This window comes from Trichechus manatus, unplaced genomic scaffold, assembly GCF_000243295.1.
Source record: "Trichechus manatus latirostris isolate Lorelei unplaced genomic scaffold, TriManLat1.0 scaffold00106, whole genome shotgun sequence".
Lineage (NCBI taxonomy): Eukaryota > Metazoa > Chordata > Mammalia > Sirenia > Trichechidae > Trichechus > Trichechus manatus.
In genome coordinates, this window is record NW_004444042.1 from 8,955,483 (window position 1) to 8,980,752 (window position 25,270).

Genomic DNA, 25,270 nt, shown 5'->3' on the forward strand with positions numbered 1-25,270 from the left:
AGCAGGTGACTAGGCACTTTAGGAGCTACCACCAGTCCTCAAGACCCTGCTACAGATCGATAAAAGTGCCTACTTGAGGGGCAGGGCTGTTTCGAAGATCATAAATCTACCTGTTCACAGCTGAAGCAGTTGAAGTTAAACTTCAGATGTTTGCCCTCTTGTACTGTGGTAGTGAGGACTAACGCTGTTGAGATGGGTCCCCACAAGTCTGTACAGGGGGGTATGGCACTCAGAGTCTGCAGACCCCTGATTTCTATGGCCAGCAAAGGAGCAGTGCCGACCCTGCGTTCCTGGCCTAGGGGAGCCAGCATCTTATTTGTTCCCTCTCCAAGGCCAGGAGAATGGGTCAGGGTGCCTTTTGGGATCTACTTCCAGCCCAGTGGACTCCCGGCGCAGAGCGGGGAGGGAGGAGGTAAAAGGAAGAGAGGTTTTCCCCAAATCCGGTGCACAGCGCAGAGGTAGGAGGTAAAAGGGAGAGAGGTTTTTCCCAAATGGCCTTTTTTTTTTTTTTTTTTTAAATCGCCGCGAAAGGGTGCACGCATGTACTTATCCTCTTGGGAGCTGCTCTTCACTGGTTCGGAGTGTCCAAGCAGAATCTCTGCTGCCGGGTCTCTCTTGATGTGGAAACTGCTTCTCAAGCGCGCGCACAGCACAGCTGTTTGCCTGCTTCACCGCGGCCCGGTGTGGCTGTGTCTCTGCAGTATTGCTGCCGCGGCTCTAGCGCTCCTCACCTCTTCCAAACGGTCTTCCTCTCCGGTATGACTCAGATGGATTTCTTAACCTTGCCTTGTTCAGGGCTGCCAGATGTTCACATAGAATCAAATCACTTGTTTTTCCAGGTCTTTGTTGTAACAGGGATACAGGAAGCGTCTAACTAGTCCGCCATGTTGACCACGCCTGTCCACGGAGTAGTGTACTCTTATATAACCATGTCTCCCCTAGACCACCAAGTACAAGGGTTGGCTCACTGAGACCCTCGCTAAACATCTGCTGAGTGGGTAACGGGCAGCTCTCCTTTCCCTACAGACGTCAAAATACTCAATTGTCATCAAGTCGACTCCAACTCATGGCGATCCCATGTATGTCAGGGTAGAACTGCGCTCCATAGGGCTTTCAATGGCTGAATTTTTGGAAGTAGGTCGCCAGGCCTTTCTTCTGAGGTGACTCTGGGTGGACTCAAACCTGCAACTTTTTGGTTAGCAGCCACACGCTTTAACTGTTTGCACCACCCAGGGACTCTTCTAGACTTCTAAGGAAGACAGAAGGCATCCCAGGGCATCAAATCCTCATTTGCAAAGTGTTCCTTTTAAGTCTCAACTAAACTGCTCTTTCTGGCACTTAGGACTCCCACTGTCTTTATGAAGAAAAACTAATCAGCCCCTTTAAAGTAACCCTTACTATGCTGGATATTGTTCTGAAGTGCCCTTCAGCCTTTGCTCTCAGGGATTCAAAAGCCTTTACTGATATGGTCCTTCAGAGGGGCAATCTCAACTACTGGCAGCAGGAAGGGGTGGGAGGGGCAGTGAGCTGGAAAACAGGCAGCCTGATTCTGTCTCCCTCCTCCCTCCAAAAAAATACCTTGTTGGTGAGGGAAGCTGGGATGGAGGCAGGCCAGCAGAATGAGGCTTTGAGCAATAAATTCATTCTGTGTGAGAAGTTTGTTCACTTCAATCAATGTGTGAACTTATCTGCCCTGAAATCTCTGTTTCCAGGATATTGGTCAAATATTTGAATGGAGGCAGCCAGTTAATTGACTCAGGCAGAGCACTTGGCAGAGGGCAGAGAGAGGCTACAGGGGCACAGGAAGTTCAGCCAAGACTGGAGGCAGATCCGGTGATTCCCAAATCCTGAGCCCTGGCAGGTCCTCAGGGCAGGAATGTGGAGGGCTGAGGCCAGGGCTAGTAAAGGAATGTGTGTGCTGCGGCCAGCCTGCCGGTTCGATTCCTGGCTCTACCACCCACCAGCTGTGTGACCTTGGGCAAATGGGCCTCAGTTTCCTCATCTGTAAAACGGGGATAACAATAAGAGTATCTACTTCATGGGGTTACCGGGAGGATTAAAAGAGTTGAAGAAGGTAAAGCATTTAGACTGGTTCCTAACCACCCAAGAAGTGTTAGCTATTATTATTCCTTAGTTTAATCCCTGGGTGATGCAAACAGTTAACACGCTTGTCTGCTAACTGAAAGGCTGGAGGTTCGAGTCCACCCAGAGGCCTAGCAATCTGCTTCAGAAAAATCAGCCACTGAAAACTCCATGGAGCTCAGTTCCACCCTGACACACACGGGATTGCCTTGAGTCAGAATTGACACGACGGCAATTGGTTTTACTCTTGAGCCTGACATTCAGAGCTCTCCCAACATGAGTCTCAACTCGCAAGACAGTGTTAGGGCTTGAGAGGAGGGTCCCCTGAATGTGTGCTCATACTCTACCTTGTGGCTGGCAATACCGGCCCTTTGTCACAGTCTCTCAAATCATCCTTCAAGTCTGCTTTTCCCAAGGAGAACAAACTGACCTCCTGAAGCATTGATTACATATGCCATGCTTTAGGCTCCTATGATGAATGACTTGTGCAATTGGGTTCTCCCTGGGGTCTACACCGGACATGTCTAGCGAACTGGTGGGTGGGTTTTCAGTAGCTGATATTTTGGCTGACAGGAAGGTTTCTTTCTTTCCTTCCTTCTTTTCTTCTAATTGTTTTGTAACATGGGTTTTGTAGGAAAGACAGGGATGGGAGGGTAGCATGGTGTGCTGTGGCCCTGTCTGGGGCCCTACAGAGAGAAGAGCTGCAGGCTGGAGCTGGAGAAGCTGTTACATGGGGGTCATGCACAGGGGCTCAAGCAGCAATGCTGTGAGGCCCAAACCCCAAGTGCCGCCTGCAGTGGGGAAGAGGAACAGCCCTTATTTCTGTCCAGGATCTATTTTGACTCCAGGGTCATGGAGCGTCCAGGGGATGCTGGGCCATTCCAGCGGCTCTGGGGGCCCTGGGAGCTGTGGAGGGTGCTGGCAGCAGTGGCCTGGGTGAGTTACCCACTTCAGGTTGCTTTGTGCAGTGGACACCCTGAAGGAGAGCAGGAGCAAAAGACCTGGCAGGTCAGTTAGAATCACTCTCTGAGGGCCCTGCAACACTTGGTTGGTGGGTATTTTACGGAAAGCTGAAGTCTTAGGCTACGTAGGTGGGGAGGAAGGACATGAGCCAGTGAAATGTAGATTTTTTGAGACCCCATTAATATCCATATGCTGAACCCGGGGATCTTTTCTTATATGTGTTTGTGGTGAGCCAGCTGTAATGTTTTCAATGCTAATAATAATAGGTAACATTTCTCGAGTGTCTGCCATGTGCCTGGAACTGTTGTGAGAGCTTTATTTATTTTAACTCATCTAACCCTGACAATAACCCTATGTCGTTGTCGTTGTTGCTCGCCATCAAATCGGCCCGACTTACGGTCACCTTACGTAAAGCAGAACAAAACGTTGCTGGGTCCTGTGCCATCTTCATGATCATTGGTTTGTTTGAGCACATTGTTGTGGCTATTGTGTCAATTTATCTCACTGAGGGTTTCCCTCATTTATGCTGACCCTCTACTTTACCAAACATGATGTCCTTTTCTAGTAATTGATCTTTCCTGATGACCCTGTTATCCCCATTTTACAGATGAGGAGACTGAGGCACACACAGAAGAAGTAACCTGAGATTTGAGCCTAGGCTGATCATGGGCAGGGACTGTGACTAAGGCTTCTCCCACCCTGTCTCTCCCCAGGGAGCCTTGCCCATAGCAGGCACACAATAAATACTTATGACATGGATACGCTGACAGCAACGTAGGTGCAGATGTCAACATTTTTGTTCCTCCAGGAAGTCATGAATCAGAGCCGCACTGGGGTGGAAGGTGGCTGATAGGCTGAGCTACTATAACTCCATCTGCTTCGCTTATCCTCTCTGCAGGATGCCCCAGGGTGACTCTTTCCTAGGCCCCCACCCCATCTTCTCTTCCTCCTTCCTGCTCCAGCTCAGCCAAGCCCAGAGAGACAGGTGAACAGCAGTGTGGGGTTGTGGGTGACTTCAGGCTTAATATCTTTGTAACCATATTGCAAAAGGGCATGCCTAAGACGGTGCCTTATGCTTAATCTTTCTCTTTTATTGCTTTTTCTCTTGTATGATTTAACCTTGCATCAGGTATCAAGCTAGATAAATAAAAACTTTTATTTCAGATTAGCCCCGGCTAGGGGCTGCCTTGAAAGCTGAGCAGTCATCCAGGCAGTCGGATGGAAAAGGGAGCTGGGAAGCTGAGTTGCTTGGAGGGGCTCATCACAGGTTCAAACCTCCAAAAAGATAATTCAAGATCTGTTCTGAGGTGGGAGCAACAAGGATCTTCCTGCATGGACTGAGGAGGCTAAGGCAGGCAGCTGGAATCTCCCCTGACCAGTTTTCCTGACCCCGTTTCATAAATGGCCCTTACCCCAGTTATCTTCCCGTTACCCTAGTATTTTCTTCCTGATACTCAACAGGAAACATTGTCTTTGCTGATGGATTTATGATCTCTCATCCCCACTAGAATCTGAGTTCCATGAGGGCAGGGACGGTGGCTTCTGTTTCACAGTTGGTCCCAGGGTCTACCATGGAGCCTGGTACACAGTAGGCACTTGGTTAATACTCACTGATTGATTGAATGCGTCCTAGGAGTCCAGTCTGTCATACAGACCAGCGGGTTGACATGAACCATGCGTTTTCTCAGTAAGAATAGTACCCCCACCCAAAACCAAACCAGTTGCTGTCAAGTCAATTCTGAGTCATGGTGACCCCATCAATTCTCAGTCATGGTGACCCCATTTGTTACAGAATAGACCTGTGCTCCATAGGGTTTTTAAGGCTGTAACCTTTCAGAAGCAGATCACCATATCTTCCTTCCAAGGCACCTCTGGGTGGGTTTGAACCATCAACCTTTTGGTCAGTAGTCAAGTGGTTAACTGTTTGTACCACTCAGAGTCTCCTGAGAGCAGTGAAGGATGGTAGAAAGAATGTGGGCTTTGGAAGCAGTAAGATCTGGGTTTGAATCCTGAGTCCACTACTGACGAGCCGGGACCCTAAGCACTCTCCCGGCTCTGAGAATTGTAGTTTCCTCATCTGTAAGATGGCTGCAGTCAGCCACACTCAGGGCTGTGGTGAGGTCATGTAACCCAAGGCAAACGCTTACACATGTTCAGAGAGAGACAGACACAAGATGTTCGTGGCATCACTGTTGGTAACAGCAGAACACAACCCATACACCCAGCAACAGGGAAATGGATAAATAAACAGGTATTTTTTTGACATGATGGAGTAATATACAGCAGTAAAAATAAACAATACCTACGCCAAACAACACGGATGAGTCTCGGATACAGAATACTGAGTGAAAAACACAACTCCCGGGAGACTACGTATAGCATGATACCCTTTTTATAAAGTTCAAAGAAAACTACATTGAAGCAGCATATGATCTGGCAAAATATTTCCTAAAAGAAAAAGGAATGAAAAAATGCAAGACTCAAGCTATGGTTATGGGGAACGGGGAGACAGGGTGTGGGTGGAGGCAGGGCATACAGGCAGAGGTCAGGGACTGGGAAGGGTCTAGTTCTTGCATTGGTGGCTGAGTTCACTGGTGTTCATAATAGTATTGAAAATTAATTAATGAAATAAAAGGGGGCCATGTAAGGACCAAGCTGACTGAGAGCCAAGAGTTATGTTTAAATCTGTTCTGTGTACTTGAGGCACACCAAGGAAAGAGAGCAAGAACACCAAATAAATGGTGAGTAATTTCCCTATGGGGCAGTTCAACTCTGTCACATGGGGTCGCTACTGAGTTGGAATCAACTGGACAGGACTTAACAACAATAACAACAATTTCATAGTCCACCACCCCTCTGTCAGTTTGTTGTACTGTGGTGGCTTACATGTAGCTGTGATGCTGGAAGCTATGCCACTGGCATTTCCAATACCAGCAGGGTCACTCACGGTGGACAGGTCTCAGTGGAACTTCCAGACTAGAAAGAAAGGCCTGGTGATCTACTTTCGAAAATTAACAATGAAAACCTTATGGATCAAACAGAATATTGTCCAAAATAGTGCTGGAAGGTGAGCCCCCAGGCTGGAGGGCACTATACAATAGCTGCAATAATGGACTCAAATATACCAGGGATCATGAAGATGGCACAGGACTGGGTAGCATTTCGTTCTGCTATACATGGTGTTGCTATGAGTTGGAATCAACTCGACGGCAACTAACAATGACTTCATAATCCTCGGAAGATCTCAAAGCCCTTGGAAGTCCAATTCCTCCAGAATCCCCAGGGATGAGTCACCAGATGACCTATGTTCACCCACCTACCCCAGCCTCACTCAAGAACTCGCAGCTTTTGCCTTAGTGCCTTCCACCAGCCAGCCCCACCACGCCTCTCTGATCTGTGCTCCCTGCCCACCTCTGGGCTCCAGGTAGACGGCCATCTCCCCCCTGTGCCTGGCCAGATGCCCTGAAGTCACTGGGGCTCCAGGCACCCGCAGTGCTACCCCACGCCAGGGGCTGTGGCGTCAGATTCAGCTTTCCCAAGCCGCTCTGCTTTTCCTGAGTTTTCACTTCTCAGGGGGAGAAAAATGCCAAGCGGATTAATCACAAGGGCTTTGATGTGATATCTTAGAGATGAATGGAAAAGCAGACAGAAGCCAAGAAGGAAAACAGACAAACGCCTGTTGACATAGATTCCAGACCAAAACAATCCCCTTCCCCCCAGCTCAAAGCGAACCCCAGCCATGACTTGGTCTGCCAGACGCCAGGCGAGCCTGAGGGAAGGTGTTCCCTGAGCTGAGCTGGCCAATTAAAGGGTCCTGTGAGGTCCACTCCTGCCCAGGTTGGGAGTGGACTCAGACACAGCAGAGAAGATTCTGTTGAACCTATGGGACAGGCCTTGGGTTGCCCCCACAGTACGGTGAGCATCCAGGAGGCTATCGTGTCCTGAGCAAGGGACAGAGACGGCTGCCCAGGAAGGGGATGTGAGAAAGAGAAGGTGTGTAAAGTGAGGGTCTCCGACTATGCTACAGAGAAATCTCTTAAAAGTCCACTGACCAATGTTATTTATGGGACAGAAAGCGAGGGGCAAGCCACTGTTACTGACAAAGAGCATCTGGGGCCTCATTAAAGGGGCAAGGAAGAACAAGGAGTCAGGGGCAGGGCAGTAAGGACCCTCTGGTTTATCACAAAACCTAGAGTGTGTAAAGCCATAGGAGGGAGGCCGGCTGGTAGGGAGACGCACCCATGGAGAGGTGGCAGGGAGACCAAGGGGAAGAATGAAACACAGGGAGTTATCACGGGGAGGGATTCAGTGCTGATGTGACACTGTTTTGTACGGTAGTGGAAGAGAGCTGTAAATAATATGCCAATGGATTTGTATGATTAAAAAAAAAAAAAAACCCTCAAGAGACTCTGTGCCTAGAGATTTCAAAAGAAGAGATCCACTGGGGGGGCGCAAATGGGCTGAGCCCTGGACAGCACAGTAGTTCCAGCTTGAGAGAGAATGCCTAGTGGCTGCCAGAGAGTGGGGTAAGAAAGGCTTGGAGGCCACACCAGGCTTAGTGGGAAAATGTGATGGGATCAACTACCGATGTCTCCCCTGGGTGAGGGATCGAGGAGTTCTGGTACATGTGCTGAGATGGATCTAGGGGTGCATTCACAGGTGTAAAGAGTTTGGCTTTCCTTTTGAATGCACCCTTTCCTGCCACGGCCACCACCAGGACCCCAGAAACCTAGACTCAGCAGGTTAGAAGCTTCGTCTCTTCCTTTTCCTGCATCACCTATTCTCGGTCACGAGAGCCTATTGAATTCCCTCCTGTACGTCTGCGCAATGACCCCACTGGTCTTCCCTCCACAAGGCTAGACTGCAGCTAGAGCTGGCCAGCAGACCTCTCTCATCCCAGGCTTCCTGTTCCCATCCCTCCAGAACCCACAGGAGGTGAATCACCAGATGACCCGTGGTCACCCACCTACCCCAGCCTCACTCAAGAACTCGCAGCTTTTGCCTTAGTGCCTTCCACCAGCCAGCCCCACCACACCTCTCTGATCTGTGCTCCCTGCCCACCTCTGGGCTCCAGGCAGACGGCCATCTCCCCCCTGTGCCTGGCCGGATGCCCCGAAGTCACTGGGGCTCCAGGCACCCGCGGTGCTACTCCTCGCCGGGGGCTGTGGCGTCAGATTCAGCTTTCCCAAGCCGCTCTGCTTTTCCTGAGTTTTCACTTCTCAGGAGGAGAAAAATGCCAAGCGGCTTAATCTCAAGGGCTTTGATGTGTTTCGCACGACGGTCTCCTGTGATAGCTGCCCCCCACCAGGCTATGGCCCAGGCCCGGTTAAGTTATTGGCATATGTGGGGGTGAGCGGCTTGTGCACATCTGACTGTATCTGATTATTCTCTCTTTCACACACACACACACACAAGCACAGCCTTCCCTTCAAAGAGCTCAACGCATTTTCAAGGAACCTCTTTCTTGGTAGCATTAAAAGTAAAATGCAGAAAGAAGCAAGTGAGGACTTTGTCCTTCACCAACACACCTGGGCAGGTCCCCTGTGTGGCCTGGTAGTGAGGGCTTCAAGCTGGGAGTGAAGAGTTGGGGCCCTGATGTTCTCACTCCTTGCTCTAGACTAGTGGTTTCGTTTTTCTTCATTATCACCTCCCCTAAGAAATAGTTTCAGAGATTTTTCTTTCCCTAATTGGTTTCCCCATGAAATTTCATATCTGTATGTGTGTATAATGTATATCCGGATGTATATCTGTGCTTTATACATGAAGAGTAATATTTTTTTGCAATCTCCCCAAGAACAAATTTTCACCCCCCTTGGGGCCGTGTTGCCCTGTTGATTATACATGCTCTTCTAGACCAAACCCCAAAAAACAAACCCATTGCCGTTGAGTTGATTCCAACTCATAGCAGCCCTACAGGATAGAGTAGAACTGCCCCATACGGTTTCCAAGGAGCAGCTGGTGGATTCGAACTGCCGACCTTTTGGTTAGCAGCCGAGCTTAATCACTGCACCACCAGAGCTCCTCTTCTAGACAGTGGTTCTTAAACAGTAGTCCCCAGACTAGCAGCGTCAGCATCATCTGGGGCCCCACCCCAGAATGTCTGATTCAGTGGGTAAAGCCCAAAAGTGCATTTCTAATAACTCCCAGGTGGAAACCATGCTTTGAGAACCACTGTCATCATGGAAATTGGGTGTGTTCTGGAGCCCAAGAAACTTCCATTCAAATTCATTCTCTGTGGCCCGGTAGCAATCTATGTAACCTTTCTAGGTCTTGCTTCCCTTATCTACAAAATGGAGTAATAATATGTTCTTATTATTAGACTGCGAGGAGTAAATTGTGTTCATTAGCGCCTGACATGGAGTCCCTGGGTGGTGCACAAGGTTAACATGCTCAGCTGCTAACCAAAAGGTCGGAGGTTCGAGTTCACCCAGAGGTGCCTCGAAAGAAAGGCCTGGTGATCTACTTCGGAAAAATCAGCCATTGAAAACCCAACAGAGCCCAGTTCTACTCTGACACACAGAGGATCACCATGAGTTGGAACCGACTCGACAGCAACTGGTACTGGAGCTCGTGGCACGTAGCAGGCACCCAAGAAGTAGGGGTCCCTTCCCTCACTCTGGGGGATGTTCCAGAGCTGCAGAAGGCCCAGGGAAGGACAGCTCCGATGGGAAGAGGGATGTGGGCTGCCAGGCATTGACAAGGGAGGAGATGAGACCTCTTCAGCCTGGAGAGAGGGCAGTGGAGGGGTGTCTGGATTGGGATGGTGGCTGGGATGCAGAAAGTGAGTGGAAAGCACCAGCGTGGGCTCATTTAACAAATCCACACTCCCCAGAATGGCGAGGGCCCTTCTGAAGCTGGAGAAGAGTCTGCTTAGCATCATTTACGGGAAGGAGAGAATCAAATGACAGAACTCATCAGTCTAGTATGTGTGGAAAATGAAAATGCTTCCAATGGGGCAAGGCAGAAGGATTCAGACAGTATCTGAACCACCTGGAGGGCTTGAGAAAACATTGCTGGGCCTCACCCTAGAGTTGCTGACTCAGTAGTTCTGGGGTGGGGCCTGAGCATGTGCATTTCTAGCAGGTTCTCAGGTGATACTGATGCTGCTTTGAGAACCACTGCTCTACAGCCTCTCGTAGACGGACTCTCTCTCTATGACAGGTGATTAAAAAGGATGAAAAGTCTGGGGTCCTTGCCGGAAGAGGATGGCAGGGCAGAATCCTGGATCTTAGAGCCTTTAGGGCTGCCCACGGGGCCGAGCCTGGCTTGTGATAATACAGGATCCGATGGCATGGCACGTGCTCATCCCCTGGGCATCCTGACGGGTGGTAGGCAGCAGGGGAAGTAGCTGACATCTGTATTGAGGACCTACTATGTGCCAGTCCATGGTAGGCACGCACCACACGCCAGGCACTTTCTATCAGTTGTCTTATTTCCTTTTATTTTCATAACCCTGTGACAAAGATACCACTGGCCCCAATGAAGAGATCAGGAAACACGTGTTGAGAATTTAAGTAACTCGATCAAGATCAGTTGGCTGGTAAGAACAGTGCCTCTCTGAATGAGTATGATTTCTCTGGCCCCACGAGGCTCTAAAGGTACATCTCAGGGCCAGTCCTAGGCTCCTCCCTTGCCCGACCCCACCTGTCCCATCAGTCACCTCCCATCAACTCTGCCTCTTCGGCCTCCTTTGGCTCTATCTCTGTCCCCCAACTGTGGCTGGCCAGTTGGGGCTGCCACCATCTATCATCTGGACCCTCTGATGGCCTCCCAGCTGGCCTCCTTGCTCCCGCCTGCCCTTACCTAACCCACTTGCTCCACTTGGCCCACAGGGAGCTTCGCCATGCGTGCACTTGACCATGTCTCTCCCTACTGAACCCCCCATGGCTCCCTGCTGCTCCAGGTTGAAGGCCACACTCTTAACCTGGCATGCAGACCCTGCGCGGCCTGGCTCTGGCTCCCTCTGTAGCCTCATCTCTCCCTGGACCTCCCGTGGGCTGTGCGCTCAGCCCTGCGGAATTACTGCCATTCCCTGAGTGGGCGGCCCTCTCACTCTTGCATCCTTGTATGCGCTGTTCCTTCTGCTTGGAACAAACCCTCCTGCCTCTCTTCCCGGCTAATTCCCACTCACTAGTAGTTCGTGGCTTAGATGACCCCTCCTCTGTGAGCCCCCCAAGCCCCCGGTGCCCCTCCCATGAATCCTTTTTCATTTCTTATTACAGATGTTTTCAAACATACAAACAAGTAGAGAGAACAGATCAACAGACCCAGAGGCTGCCATCTTCCATGTCAACAATTATCAGCTTAGCCCAGCTTCCACCAGGGTGTTAAAGTCCCCCGTTTACTGGTCTGTCTCCCAGACCAAACTGCAGGTTCCCCAGGTCAAGACAGTGCCTCGGTCACCCCCATCTCGCAGGACATTAGCACAGTTCTTGGCCCAGAGGAGACAGCCAGTCAACTGTTGGCGGACACTTGAGTCCACATGTGTTGAGCACTTAGTATAAAATCAGGAGCTCTTCTCACTGCTTCCACGTATCAGCTCATTTAATTCTCACAGCATCCCTGTGAAGCATGTGGTAGTGTCAGCTCCATTTTACAGACTGGAAGACTGACGCTTAGAAGGCTACACCACTGATAAGTGGTAGAAGCTGAGCGCAGGCAGTCTGGTCTAGAACAGCACTTCCACAGATCTAGAATGTGAGCCATACATGAAATCTTAAATCCCCTAGTAGCCACATTAAACAAAAAATTAAAAAGAAACAGGTGAAATTAACTTTAATAATGTATTTAACCCAAACCAGAAAAACCAAACCCATTGCCATTGAGTTGATTCCGACTCATAGTGACCCTATAGGACAGAATAGAGCTGCCCCAAAGGGTTTCCAAGGCTGTAATCTTTACAGGAGCAGACTGCCACATCTTTCTCCCACAGAGTGGCTGGTGGGTTCGAACCATCAACCTTTTGGTTAGCAGCTGACTGCTTTATCACTGCACCACTAGGGTTCCTTATATTTAACCCAGTATATCCAAAACATTATCTTTTCAACATGAAATCAATATAAAACATTATAATAAGATGTTTTACAATCTCTTGTACTATCTTCCAAATCCTGAAACAGCACGTCTCAATTCAGACTGGCCACATGTTACGGATTAAATTGTGCCCCCGCAAAATATGTGTTGTAAATCTTAACCCCTGTATTGGTTATACTAACATGGGTTGTCTTTGTTAGGTTAAGGAGACAGTATTAGTGTAGGGTGTGTCTTAAGTCAATCTCTTTTGAGTATAAAGGAGATTCAACAAGCAAGCAGGAGAGCAGAAATGGGGGAAGAGTTATGTCACACCACATGAAGATCACCAAGGAGCCAAGGAATAAAAGCTGAAGAGACAAGGACTTCCTCCAGAGCCGACAGAAAGACAAAGCCTTCCCCTGGAGTCAGTGCCCTGAATTAGAACTTCTGCCCTCCTAAACTGTGAGAAAATAAATTTCTGTTTCTCAAAACCACTCACTTTTGGTATTTCTGTTATAGGAGCTCTAGATAATTAAGACACCACATTTCAAGAGTTCAATAGCCATATGGGCTACCATATTGGACAGCATGGCTAGTGGTTACTGTCTCAGGCACTACTGTCAGCTCTAGAGCCTGCACTCTCAACCACTTCTCCATATTGCAATCAATAAATAAATGAAGGAAGGAAAAAAATGAATGAATAAGAGCCGTATGGACCCCTGGGTCCTAATAGTTCCTTTACATTTTATGGCTCTTTATAAGCGCTCTGGTGCAAATGGTTAACATGCTCAGCTGCTAACCAAAAGGCTGATCGTTTGAGTCCACCCAGAGGTGCCTTGGAAGAAAGGCCTGGTGATCTACTCCTGAAAAATTAGCCATTGAAAACTCTATGGAGCACAGTTATACTGGTATACAGGGGGCTGCCATGAGTCGGAACTGACTTGACAGCAACTGGTACAGTCTTCTCAGCACCATCTTATCCACCACGGGGATTATTAACTCCATTCCATGGATAACGACTGAAGGGTAGAGAGACATGTTGCTGGCTGGTGGCAGAGCTGGGCCTCAAACTTACAATTGGGGACTCTAAGCTCAGTGCTCCGTGGTGGGTGGGATGTAGCTGTTCCTTGAGGCAGGACGCTTTCTATCCGGCAGGGGAGGGATGAGGCCAGAGGAAGTTGTCTGCTCAGACCACAGGCTGGCAGGCTGCTGGGGATGGGAGCTCCCCAGAGCCCCGGAGAACCGCTTGGGTCTGACCCTGGAGGAAATACTAGCCCTAGTGGGTGCTGGGAGCAGGCACAGGGGGATAGAGCAGACGGGGCCCACGCCAGGCTCTCTATGGAAAAGAACCTTGTCATTCTTCAGTCTCAGTTTGGCCAGGAGGGGATGAGAACAAATTGACGGCAATGGAGCCATAACTTACCGCCGAAGGCCTCTTTGTTCTTGGCAAAACAGAGGGGTCATTAGTACTGGGGAAAGTGCTGGTGTCCTGACATAAATTCCCCTAGCTTCAGGGCTGATAAACGGCCTGGAGGGGACAGGGCCTCGGAGCAACTAGGTAGCTTAACTGTGTGCCCTGGATCAGTGGGGCTCAGGTCTGTGCCCCCTATGTGGGACAGGGCAGGCCTCACCCATCACAGACAGAGCTCTCTCTGACCCTCAAGATGCCTGGGGACTCGGGCTACCAACACCAGTGACCCTCAGGACTCTCGGCCTGGCTCCAGGTGCCTCTGAGGCCTGTGGGTCTTTCCTTCAAAGGAAATGGTTCCAGACCACCTAGGGCCGAAACAGGTCCCACTGGGCACTCAGGGTCAGCACGGGGCCATCAACTGTGAAGATGCCCTCATGGGTAAGGCTAGGACATGAGCCACCCCTTCCGCCTGCTTCAAGCCAGACAGGCGCCGGCCAAGCCACCAGGGGAGGACGGCAACCAAATGCTACCAAGAGGCAGGTGTGTGGGATCAGGCCCTTGGCAGACAATGTTCCTTTCAGCAATGTCTACACTGGCCTAGGGAAGTAGACCAAACCCAAAACCAGACCCATTGCTGTCAAGTCGATTCCAACTCATGGTGACCCCACATGTTACAAAGTAGAACTGCTCCATAGGGTCTTCTTGGCTGTAATCTTTATGGTAGAGGGTCAACAAAAAAGAGGAAGATACTTGAGATGGATTGACACAGTGGCTGCAGCAATGGGCTCAAACATAGCAATGATTGTGAGGATGGCGCAGGACTGGGCTGTGTTTCATTCTTTTATACATAGGATCGCTATGAGTCAGAACCAACTTGACAGCACCTAACAACAACAGCAATAATCTTTATAGAAGAAGATTGCTGGGCTTTCTTTTGTAGTGCTGTTGGGTGGGTTTGAACCACTAACCTTTAGGTTAGCAGCCAATTGCGAGAGGCAAGGCCAAATCCTAGCTGCTGTCCACCTGCCCCCCTGGGGACTCTGCCCTCCTGCCCAACAGCGTACACTGAGGCTGGCTCCTAGGAGGAAGGTGAGCAGGCACCAGGTGGGGGGCCAGTCCAGCTGTGCTGGTGCTCAGGATGGGGGAGTGGAGAGAAAGAGAAGAACCACCCTTTCCTCAAGCTGCTTGCCATCCAGCAGGGACATGGGGGAAAGGTAGGGGCAGGGCTAACACTCCTGAGGTGGTTAGAGAGCAATTGAGGGCCACCCCTTGAGTGCAGTGCAAGCACTGACTTACCAAGGATGGCAAATATTTGCCACAAGTGCTGTGCCTACCCTTTGCACAACCAGAGCAGACCCTATCAATTGAATACTGCACTCTTCCGCACTGAGCCTGTTTGGCTTCATAAGCTTCTTCAAGTAGCCATTACTAATCAATCAAAGTTGACATATGAGAGGAAACCCATTTGTCATCCTTTCTAAAAGCCCTCAAGGCACATCTGTGCTGGCAGTAGGAATCCTATAAAGCTATGCTAAGTGCTCCAGACCTTCTGAAAGTTACTGCTTCCCACCCTCACCTCCACATACATCCTCTCCCTGTGGTTTCACACCCTGGGTCTCCCTTCTCATCTTGTGGTTTGCACTTAGGAACCTGGACTAGGGGATGACACCCTTGGAAGTCCCGCAGGATGCTGCTGCAAGCAATTGTCCCCAGACCCAAGCTCCAGAGCCCAGCCGACACCAAGGGCTCAGCAGATCGGCCCTCCAGCCTCCTGCTCCAAAGGGAGGGGTGAGGAAGTGGGGCTGGCTGGAGCCAGCTTTGAAGGTTGGAGAGGACCTGAGAGTCTGGGGCTGATGGCCTCGCATCCAGCAGGAACCTAGAATGGACCAGTGCCCTGCAAGATGGGATCCCAGCATCTCTGCAGAGGTCCCGATCTGGGCATGACCTTAGGCAGGTCCTGGCTCCCCTGCTCTCTGTCCCAACCACATTGGGACATGTCTGGAGCCAGCCCAGAGGCAGTGAAGAGACACTCCCCACCCAGCCAGGTGTGCCCTTCCTGCTACCACCTTATCCTGGTCCCCCAACTCCATCACCAATCAGGGTTCACTGATGTTCCCTCAGATCCTCAGCACAAGCCCCTTGTCACTTGGGAGGCACTTGCTTTGCTTCTCAACTTGCAGAACTCATGACAGAGACCAGCACCAGCACGGGCCTCCCTCCTCCTCTGCACACCCCAGGAGGGGTCCAATTCCCAGTGGGGCTCTGTCTTCCTGCAGAACGGCTTTCCCCTAGGGCTGGCCTATGGACCACCTGTATCTGAACCACCTGGGATGCTGGTGAGGAAGGACCGTTCCCAGATCTACATACAGAATGAGAACCCGTGGGTGCCATGGACTCTGCATTTTTGGTCGGTTCCCCAGGTGATTTTTGGTCATACTGGACTTTGAGAACCCATTTCCCTAGGGGTGACATTCATTCATCCATCCATTCTTTCCACAAGTACACAAGAGTGTGGTGGTGGGGGTGGGCAGCAGAGGCCCAAAGCCACACTCCTGTCAGTCTGGCATTTGCTCTGGTCCTGGGGTACCCTGGGCTTAAAGGCACAACAATAGTCACACCAGCAGCTACAGGTCACAGAGAGCCCATGATACCTCTGATTTCCTGTGTTCCTACCAGCTAACCCCTAGCTTCCCAAGCGTATTATTATTATTGGCAGTAATAGTAATAACCACCACTTACAAAGCACTTTACATGCATTAATTAAGCTCTTTACATATATAAGGCATCTGACCCTTAAACCACCTTGAGATAGGTACTCTCATTGCTCCCATTTTATAGATGAGGAAACTGAGGCATAGAGAGGTTAAGTGACCTGCCTAAGGCAGTCTGGTTCCAGAGACTCCATCCTCTATATTCTTAATCACTATGCCTTGCTGCCTTTTGAGTGTTAGGCAGAAATACCCGAACAATGCTACTCCCAGCCCCTGGGGGTGTGAGGGTGTGGTAGGAAAACAGGGTGGAAAGTAGCCTGGTGACCTGACATTCTGGCCATCAGTCTTAACCTTTCAAGATGCACCAGGCTGGCCCTTCACCAACTAGTGGGGTGAGCAGCGAGGCTACGTGTGGAGAGGGTATGGGGTGCCGGAAGCAGAACAGAACTAGAGTCCCTGAGTGGACTCTCACCAGCTCCCTTGCTCCAAAACCACCCAGCCCTGGGACAGTCCAATGGAGACGCCATTTTGTCAGCCTCTGGGAGGGGATGTACGGTCAGGGATTCACCTGGAGCCATATCTTTAGTCAGTCACTAGCCTGTTCAACCAAGGGATCTGGGCAGGGAAGGAGGGCTTACATGCCTCCCCCTGCAACATTCCAGGTGAGAATGAATTTCTAATGGTTGAAAATGTGACAGAACTGTGAAAAGAGCATGAAATCAGCCACAGTTGCAATTCTATTGGTTCTAAAATCTTGTAAAAGCTGCCAGCTTTTCATCAAGTAAGAAAAGGAAAACCAAGAAGGAGGTTAGATGGGAGCCACTGCCGTCCCAGGCCCAGAGGCCCGAATACTCGATGCCTCCGATCTTGGACCACGGTACACACTCCTATTAACCAAGGCCACCCAAGCAGTGCCCACAGGTTTTAGCCTCAATCGGCATCCCAGTGCCTCTTCTCCTCACCTGTCCCCCTCCCCCACCCAGGAAGTCCTCTTCCTGGGTCCTCTGCCAGGACCGTCCCTGGGGCCAGGTCCCCTCATACATCTGTCCCACACGCCACAGACTCTCCTTAGCCCCTCAGAGTCTGACATCCCTTGCTGGGGGCACGGGGCTGCCTGGGCCTTACCTGAGACGATGGTGTAGCCAATCCCCCGGGGACGTCCTTTATCCTGGTCGATGGCAGTGATAATGCGTACCGTCGTGCCCTGGGTGGGAGAGAGGAGGACTTGAGTTGGGCTGCTCGGCCCCCAGACTGCTATCTTTCTGTGTAGATGTGCTGGCACCATCCCTAGGCAGACTCCTGGCTGCAAGGCCAGCCCAGGAAGGAGTACCAAGTGCTCAGGCCTCAGCTGCCCCCATTGTCCCTGGGACATATGCTGAAGCCCCCAGGCAAACCCCACATTGTCCTTTGAAGAGGCACAACTTTGCTGATGCTGTCACCACCCACTCTTCCCCAGCTCCTCTCATCCAGATGAACTACCCATAGGAGAAGAGCTGATGGAGGAGCATCAGGGAGACAAGATACCTAGTCTCTGTCTTAACCATCCATCAAAACTGCTGTGCACCTCTCTGGTCTGTTTTCCCCACCTTAATATGAGTGACAGCAAACACCCTGGGACCTCATAGGTAGTTCCCACTGAAGGCACATTGTTTTCCCTAGGGTCTGAGTAAAGGAGACTACCACAGATCAATTATGGATGAATATACCATAAATCCCCAAAGTGAGTATCTCCACCATGGCCCTACAAACCATGCCCATTACAGCTCTGCACCCACACTCTGTTCATTCTCCCAGCAGCACTGGTGGACAAGGGGCCGGGAACTGAGGTTACCAGGATGGGGAATCAGGGGTCCCTGATTTTGGGAAGTACACAGCCCGTGGGGAAGGGTCAAGGAGATGTGCACAGACAGCTGCTCTGCACATATAGGGTGCTCAGATGGGGAAATGTACAAAACTATGCAGAAGTCCACCTGGAGGAGCCGCAAAGTGTTGTACAGAAGGTAACATTTAGGATGGGTCATGAAGGATGAGTAGGAGTTTGCCAGGGAGGGGAAATGAAAACAAAGGAGCTCCAGGTAGAAGATACAGCACATGCAAAGGCTTTGAGGCATAAACTATTCTCCTAAGAAAAGATTTTGGCATATAAGGGGTACATTCAAGTATTAATTGATCAAGTGATTGATCGATTGATTGATTGATTGAATGTACAAATGAGAGGACCTTAACATCCCTTGCTCCACTACCACCAATTGCCGAGTTGCCCCTGGCCCAGGATGACCTTCACTTCGCTCCCCAGGCCCTATCCCATCACTGTCCATGCCAGCTGTGTCTGTCTGTCCACCTGTACCTGCCTCAGGTCTGGCCCCGGCCTGCAGTTTTCCCTGGGTGATGGAGAGCAAGACAGGTCCTGTCCCCACCCTCTGAGGAAATATCTAATAGCATTTGCATGTCCAGTGAAGGGCTCCACTTCTTACCCATTAGCTCACTCATTAGCCAGAGGCCGACACCTGCGCTGGAGTCTGCAGGCTGTATCCCTGCCTCATCTGAGCACCTTTTCCTGAGACAGCCTTGTTCTCTGACAGGCAGGCTCTCTGCCCTGGGGGCATGGGGCCCTGGGGAACACATTGCCTCCTCTCCTGCTCCTTGGGGTCTATGTGTGAGAACAGAGGGAGGGCCCCACTTCTTCCTCCCGGGCAGTGCTGCTCACAGCTGCCACCCTGTCCTCTCCTGGGCCCAGAGCTGCAGCAGTCAGAGCCCCTCGGCGTTTGGCTAAGGGAAGGTGAGAGCATTTCAGGAGCAACATCCCCTCGGAGAGATGGACACAGCCCAGAGGCCAGGCCGAGCAGAAAGCAGGCCCTGACCCTCTTCTGCGGGCACAGCCGCCCTGGCCAGGTCCCCTGGAGAAAACAGACTGTTACAAAGTGGGAGAAAGATGCCGTTAAACTAGCATCTCCCAAAGTGGGTTCTGAGGGACTTGAGTCGTGAGGTAAACTGTGAAATACCAAGAGCAGCAGTTATCCTTCCCCCATCCCGCATTTTAACTAATTATTTTGAGATAATCTGAGACTTACAAAAAAAAGTTGCAAAAACAGTACAAAGAATTCCCCTATGCCTGTCCCCCCCGCCCGGCTTCCTCAAATGTTAACCTCTTACATAACCACACACAATGATCAAGACCAGGCAATTAACATCGGCATGATACTATTGACTAATCTTCAGCCCATATGCAAATGTTGTAGGTTGTCCCATTAATGCTCTTCTCTGGTCCAAGAGTCAAGCCAGGATCCCACGTTATATTTAGCTGTCCTGTTTCTTCACTCTGTGCCCAGCCTGCTATGAACACTTTGAGTGTATTAGCTCAGGTAACCCTTGCAACAACCCCACGAGACAAGTCTCAGTCTCATTTCCATTTTACAGAGGAGGAGACTGAGGCACACAAGTTAGGTAACTTTTCTAAGACCCCACTTCGAGGAGTAAATGGTGAAGCCAGTATTCAAATGCAGGTACTTTGGCTCCAAAGTGCCCCTGCCTGCCTGGCAACACTATCTCTGTAAAAGGTCCTGTTAGGATAATGATAAACCAAAAAACCCAAATCAGTTGTCGTGGAGTTGACTCTGACTCATAGCAACCCCATGTGTTTCAGAGTAGAACAGTCTTCAAAGGCTGATTTTCTGGAAGTAGATCGCCAGGTCTTTCTTCCAAGGTGCCTCTGGGTAGACTCGAACCTCCAACCTTTCTGCACTACCCAGGGACCCCACAATAATGATAACAGTCATTTATTAAAGACATTGCTGTGGCCAGGCACTATTTACAAGCATTAACTCATGTAAGATTTGGGAAAACCTATATACCTCACCCCTCCCCTGCAGATTTGCAGTGGGCTTTAGTGGCCAGTGATCTGCTTCCAAAGGGTCACAACCATGAAAATCTTACGGAGGGCAGTACTACACTGAAACACACAGGGTCACCATAAGTCAGAATCGTCTCAATGGCAAGGTTTGTTTTGTTTTTTTGGTTTAGTGCAGTAACCCAAAACCCGTTGCTGTCAAGTTGATTCCCAGTCATAGCAACTCTAAAGGACAGAGTAGAATTGCCCCATAGTTTGAATCTACCAAGGAACACCTGGTAGATTCAAACTGCCAACCTTTTAGTTAGCAGCCATAGGTCATAACCACTATGCCACCAGGGTTTCCTAGTGCAGTCAAGGCTCCGAGAAATACTCAAGTAGTAAAGAAAGCAGTTAGCTTTTGTGCTTCCCAGGCTTTCTTATCTGAAAACAGACTCTTTCAAGTAACACTGTTGACAGCCCCAGACTCAGAGGTCCATGAGAGGTCATTTGGGAAGCACTGCATTAGACTTGAAGGATCTATACTAGTCCCCCCATCACCCCGCAGGGACTTCAGTAGGTCTGCCCCTCCTGGGGTCACAGGAAAGGCCTGGGTCTGCCCCCAGGAGTAGGTCCCTAGTGTGCGAGACTTTGGCCCGAGGCCTCAGCTGCCAGGAAGGGCTCTCTGCACACAGGGGCATCTCCCTCTGATAAGGCCCCATTGGCCTGGATCCCACATATGTCCCCCAGGCTGTCCCTGCTCTCTAGGGCCAGGGACTGGCCCACAGGCTAACCAGCCCGGTGCCTATCAGAGCACCATTCCAGAGAGCTACTAAACAATAAACCTCTTGGGCAGCTGTATGCCCCCAGGTGTAGCACCACCGAGAGGCTGGAATGGGCTGGGCCTAGGGCAGTAAGCCTCAGGAGGACAAGACAACAGGGCCAGTGGTGACCTGCACAAAGACGGGGCCTGGTGGCCAAGGAAGCCTCAGTCCTCAGAGCCCTGTGAGCATCTCATCCTTGGGCAGCCTGCCTGGGGCTGCCCAGAGTCCTCCTGGGTGGGCAGAGCTCAGAGGAGGCTGGCAGGGCCCCCAGGCCCAGAGGATGAGGTGGCTTGCTCTTCCCGGGAAAGGCCTCACCGGAGCTTCCGCAAAGTGAGCTCTAATGGGCTCCTGACAAAGTTTGGAATTTCATCTCTTTTTGGGTAAATAAATCCATTTTTAATAAAACCCTGAGCTTTTAATACAAGTGCAGCCAAAAAGACTAGAAACGTTATGAGAAGGAATTAACAGGGAGGAGTGAGGGCCCTCGGGAACCCTGTGGCTCTTCTTTCAGTTTCAGTGATTATATTTTCAATATACTGAAAGTTATTCCCAAAGACAAGGGGATGGAGGACCAGGAGCAGCCCCTCTGCTGCAGCCACTGGGCCTGTGCTGGCTCTCAGGGTGGGCCTCCGCTGGGGCCATACCAGCGCGTGGCCAGGAGAGCAGGCGGGCTGGTCCCAGGTCCAGGTCCAGGGCTTATGGGGCTTCTTCCCTTCATGAAAACCCACATTGCAAGAAGGAGGGGGCCTGCTGGGAAGTGAGGCTGTCCCCAGAGAGGCTACAGGTGGGCAGGCCAGGTGTGAAGGCCTACAGGATCCTGATTGCTTGTGATGGAGGGAAAGCGTGGAGCTTAAGGGTTTGGACTCTGTTGCCAGACTGCCTGGGTTTGACTCCTTTGAGTAAGTTATTTAGCCTCTCACTGCTTTGTTTAACCCATCTATAAAATGGGTATAATAATATCACACCCCTCAGGATGTGATACATGTAAAGCACCAGAACAGAGCCTGATAGGTAACAAATGCTGTAAAAGTGACTGTTATTACTGAGGCTTTGACCTGCTGAATGAAAGCTAAGGTGCCTCTTCCCAGACAATGCATGTACACATCATGTTTTCTAAACAATTCTGGCAAATTCAGACACCCCGACACCCTAGATTAAAAATCCCATTCCAGAGGTAAGGAGTTCTCTGTGCACTGTAAGAAGAGCTAACAGCCCACAGGGAGAACTAGCATTTACTGAGCACCTACTATGTACCAAGCACTGCACTGGGCAGTCAACACAGATTCTCTCACTTACTTTTCACAACCCCAAGTGGTAGGTTGTATGTGAGCAAACTGAGGCTCAGAGGGCTCAGGGACTTGCTTAGGGTCAGAAAGTGCTGTGAGTAGGTGGGGTGAGGGTGACTCAGACTGGAGGGCTGTGTCAGGGGTGGGCCTGGGGCGGACCCCGATGCTCTCCAGCACAGGTGAGAGGGCCCAGGGCTTTGTGCCCAGTGGGCATGCCAAGGTGAGGGGTGGGTGAGCTACAGCGAGGTATCCAAGGTGGCTAGGGAACTGGTAGGGCATAGTCAAGAGTAGCTGGGACATTTCTAGAAGGAACTGTATTTCTCCCCTTCTTGATCTGCCCTTTCAAAGAAGCTGTCACCAGGACAGTAGCTAAAGCAGAAGCCCAACTGGGCTCTACTGGGCATCCAGGGTTCAGTCCATCTTCTTCGGTAAAACCAGTCCATCTTCTTTGCTCAGCTGGGACCCCCCCGCCCCACCCCCACCTCCATGACAGGATTAAAGACTTGAAAGGTGAACCTGCAGTTTGCTTCAGGACTGGGAGGCACCCTGGGGAGGCAGAGGCCAGTGGAGTGGAAGCAGACTTCCGACCAGAGCTGCCACAGCAGATTCTGAGGCAGAAAATCCTATTTCTCAGTCCTTAATTCCAGTCAATTCCAGTCAAAGGGCTGATAGGCATCGGTCGGTGGTAATTTGTGCAGTTTATCCGCTCTTCTCACCTTCTATCGGCCCTTCACTGACAGGCAGGCTGACATGCTGCCGCTCGAGTGAGGAAATTAAAATTTGATGCAATAATCCCAAATAAGAAGGATTTTATTAGGTAATATATACACTTTAGATGAGGCATTCTGGCCTGATACACTGATAGAGAGAGCCATACATGCTGGGAGCTGCAGATAAAGAGGGGGGGGGGTGAGGGGAAGTGGGAGGGGTCTGGACAGAGCCCGGGGTGTCAGAGGCAAGGCTGGGAGCGGGGCACACCTGGGTCCTCAGCCCCGTGAGGCTGAGCAGACGACTGGGTTCAGCTCTGCCTGGCCTGGGAATTGCTGCATTAAATTGGGCTCCACACTTTAAAGGGACATGGAGGGCCTGATCGAGGCACGGAAACCGATTAGAAGCCCGGAAAAACCAGCTTGGAATGTTTGAGAATCAGCCTGTAAAAAAATCTGTGGAAGAAAGGGGGAAACTCTTCCCAAGTATGGAGATAGGGAGGTAAGACAGAGGTGTGTCAACACTAAGGATGATTCTGAGGGTGCTTCCCAGGGGAGTCTGAAACCCCTAACTCGCCTCCTGGTCTGGCTTCCCAGTCATGTCCCAAGCTGGGGGCTCAGAACTGCCCCTCCCAGACGGGGACTCCAGGGGCTCCTCGGCATTGGTTTTAGCGCCCTTGCAGGGGCAAAAGGACAGCCCTGGCAAAAGGCAAAGAGATTTCCAGGTCCCTGAGCCTGAGTGAGGAGAATCTTATCAGACAGGAAGAAAACAGATTTAAAGAGCGGGAGATAAGGTGAGCAACCCTTCCGGTTTGCCCAGGACTGAGGGGTTTCTCGGAGTCCCTGGGAGGTGCTAATGGTTAGGGCACTGTGCTAACTGAAAGGCTGGAGGCTCGAGTACACCCAGAGGCGCTTCAGAAGAAAGGTGTGGGGATCTACTTTGGAAAAATCAGCCACTGAAAACCCTATAGAGTGCAGCTCTACTTGGCAACAGGGTTGACTCAATGACAACTTGTTTGAGGGGTTTCTTGGGACACGGGACCTTCAGTCACCCTAGCAGGAGCCCATGGAATCAGGTGGAGAGGAGAGCGTGTAGCTTCGCACAGGGTCCTGCACAGAGGAGGGCTTAACCAACATCCGATAGCTGAGTAAAAGAATTAAAAAGTACAATAAATGAACGGACAAGCTCAGAAGGCTGCAGATCAGATATGGAAACACAAAATGGTTGAATTTAGTATTAATCTAGTAAGGTGTGGGGATGCTGGAAAAACAAACCGGAGGGTCTCAGAGGACACTCAGACCACAAACACCCCCCCTTGTGACTACTGCAACTCTGAGATGAAGCTGGAGTTGGAAGTTCCAGCTCAGTCTGACTACTATCACCAACTGGCCGACAGACCCACTAACCATTGCTCTTTATCACCTGCTTGTTGCCAGCACTTGCTGGGTGCTTTACAGACGTATCTTCAATCCTGAAGACCCTCAGGTGAGAGAGGAACTATTATAGGCATTATTATCCCCTTTTTCCTATGGAGAAGCACGTAATTTGGCCAAGGTCCCCAGACCTGCTGAGGGGCAGCGCGAGGACTCACTCAGAGTTCCCCTGGCTGCCCAGCCGGCATCGCGTCCCTCACTTCCATCAACGAATTGGTTTTACGCATCTTCTCTGCACTCAGCCCTGGGCTAGATGCCCCGGGTGACCCAAAGGAAGCCCCAGACGAGGTCCCAGTGCAAGGGACTCGGGCCCTCTGAATACCAGGGGTCCCAAAGTAACCCACTTACCCTTCGGTGAACATTATGGGGGAGATCATAATTAAGTGGTAAATTATGAAGCCTAGAGAGAGTAAATTCTATCAGAGCTGAGGGGAGAATGGTTGCTCTCTGTGAGCTGGTGGGGCTGAAGCCAGAAAAACTTTCTAAGAAAGAAGGCGAGTGAGCTGGGAATGAATGGATGGGTGAACTTTGGGTTGGTAAGACAAAAGACAGGAGGGATGATGATGATCAGAGGATGGTGAGGGGGCTGGTCTGACCAGTGCATTTGGTCACTCATTCATTCACTTCATACAAACTTCTTGAGCCTCCACTATGACTATGCCCACAAGCAGCCTCCTGTCCCTGCTGCACAGTGCTTCCAACTCAGCAGGGAAGCAGAGGTTTAGTAAGTTCTCAAGAGCTCTGATCACTAAGAAGGAGATATTCAGGGGCCAGGAGGCAGACAGTAGGGCCTCACCTCATCTGAAAGTTCAGCAATGGTGTCCCCAAGGAAATAGTGTGTAAGACAGCCCTGACAGCTGAGACGTTGACATGGCCACGGGAGGGGCGGTCATGTAGGGAGAAAGAGGTCGGGGGAAGGCATGGGAAATGGGGTGGGCTGGCCTCAGCAGACATAGCCTCAGTCCCGAAAGCTGGAACTCCTGCTGTCCATGGAACCCCAAGAGAAAGAAGGCG

The 25,270-nt window shown here is 50.8% G+C and overlaps 1 protein-coding gene across 1 annotated transcript in view; it reads right to left on the bottom strand.

Moving 5' to 3' along the window:
- Positions 1-25,270, bottom strand: part of LOC105756641 (cadherin-23-like) — a 271,618-nt gene that overhangs the window by 29,377 nt on the left and 216,971 nt on the right. Inside the window, exon 9 of the mRNA XM_012557511.1 lies at positions 17,305-17,383. Coding sequence (XP_012412965.1) covers positions 17,305-17,383 — 79 coding nt within the window. The remainder of the gene's footprint in view (positions 1-17,304; positions 17,384-25,270) is intronic.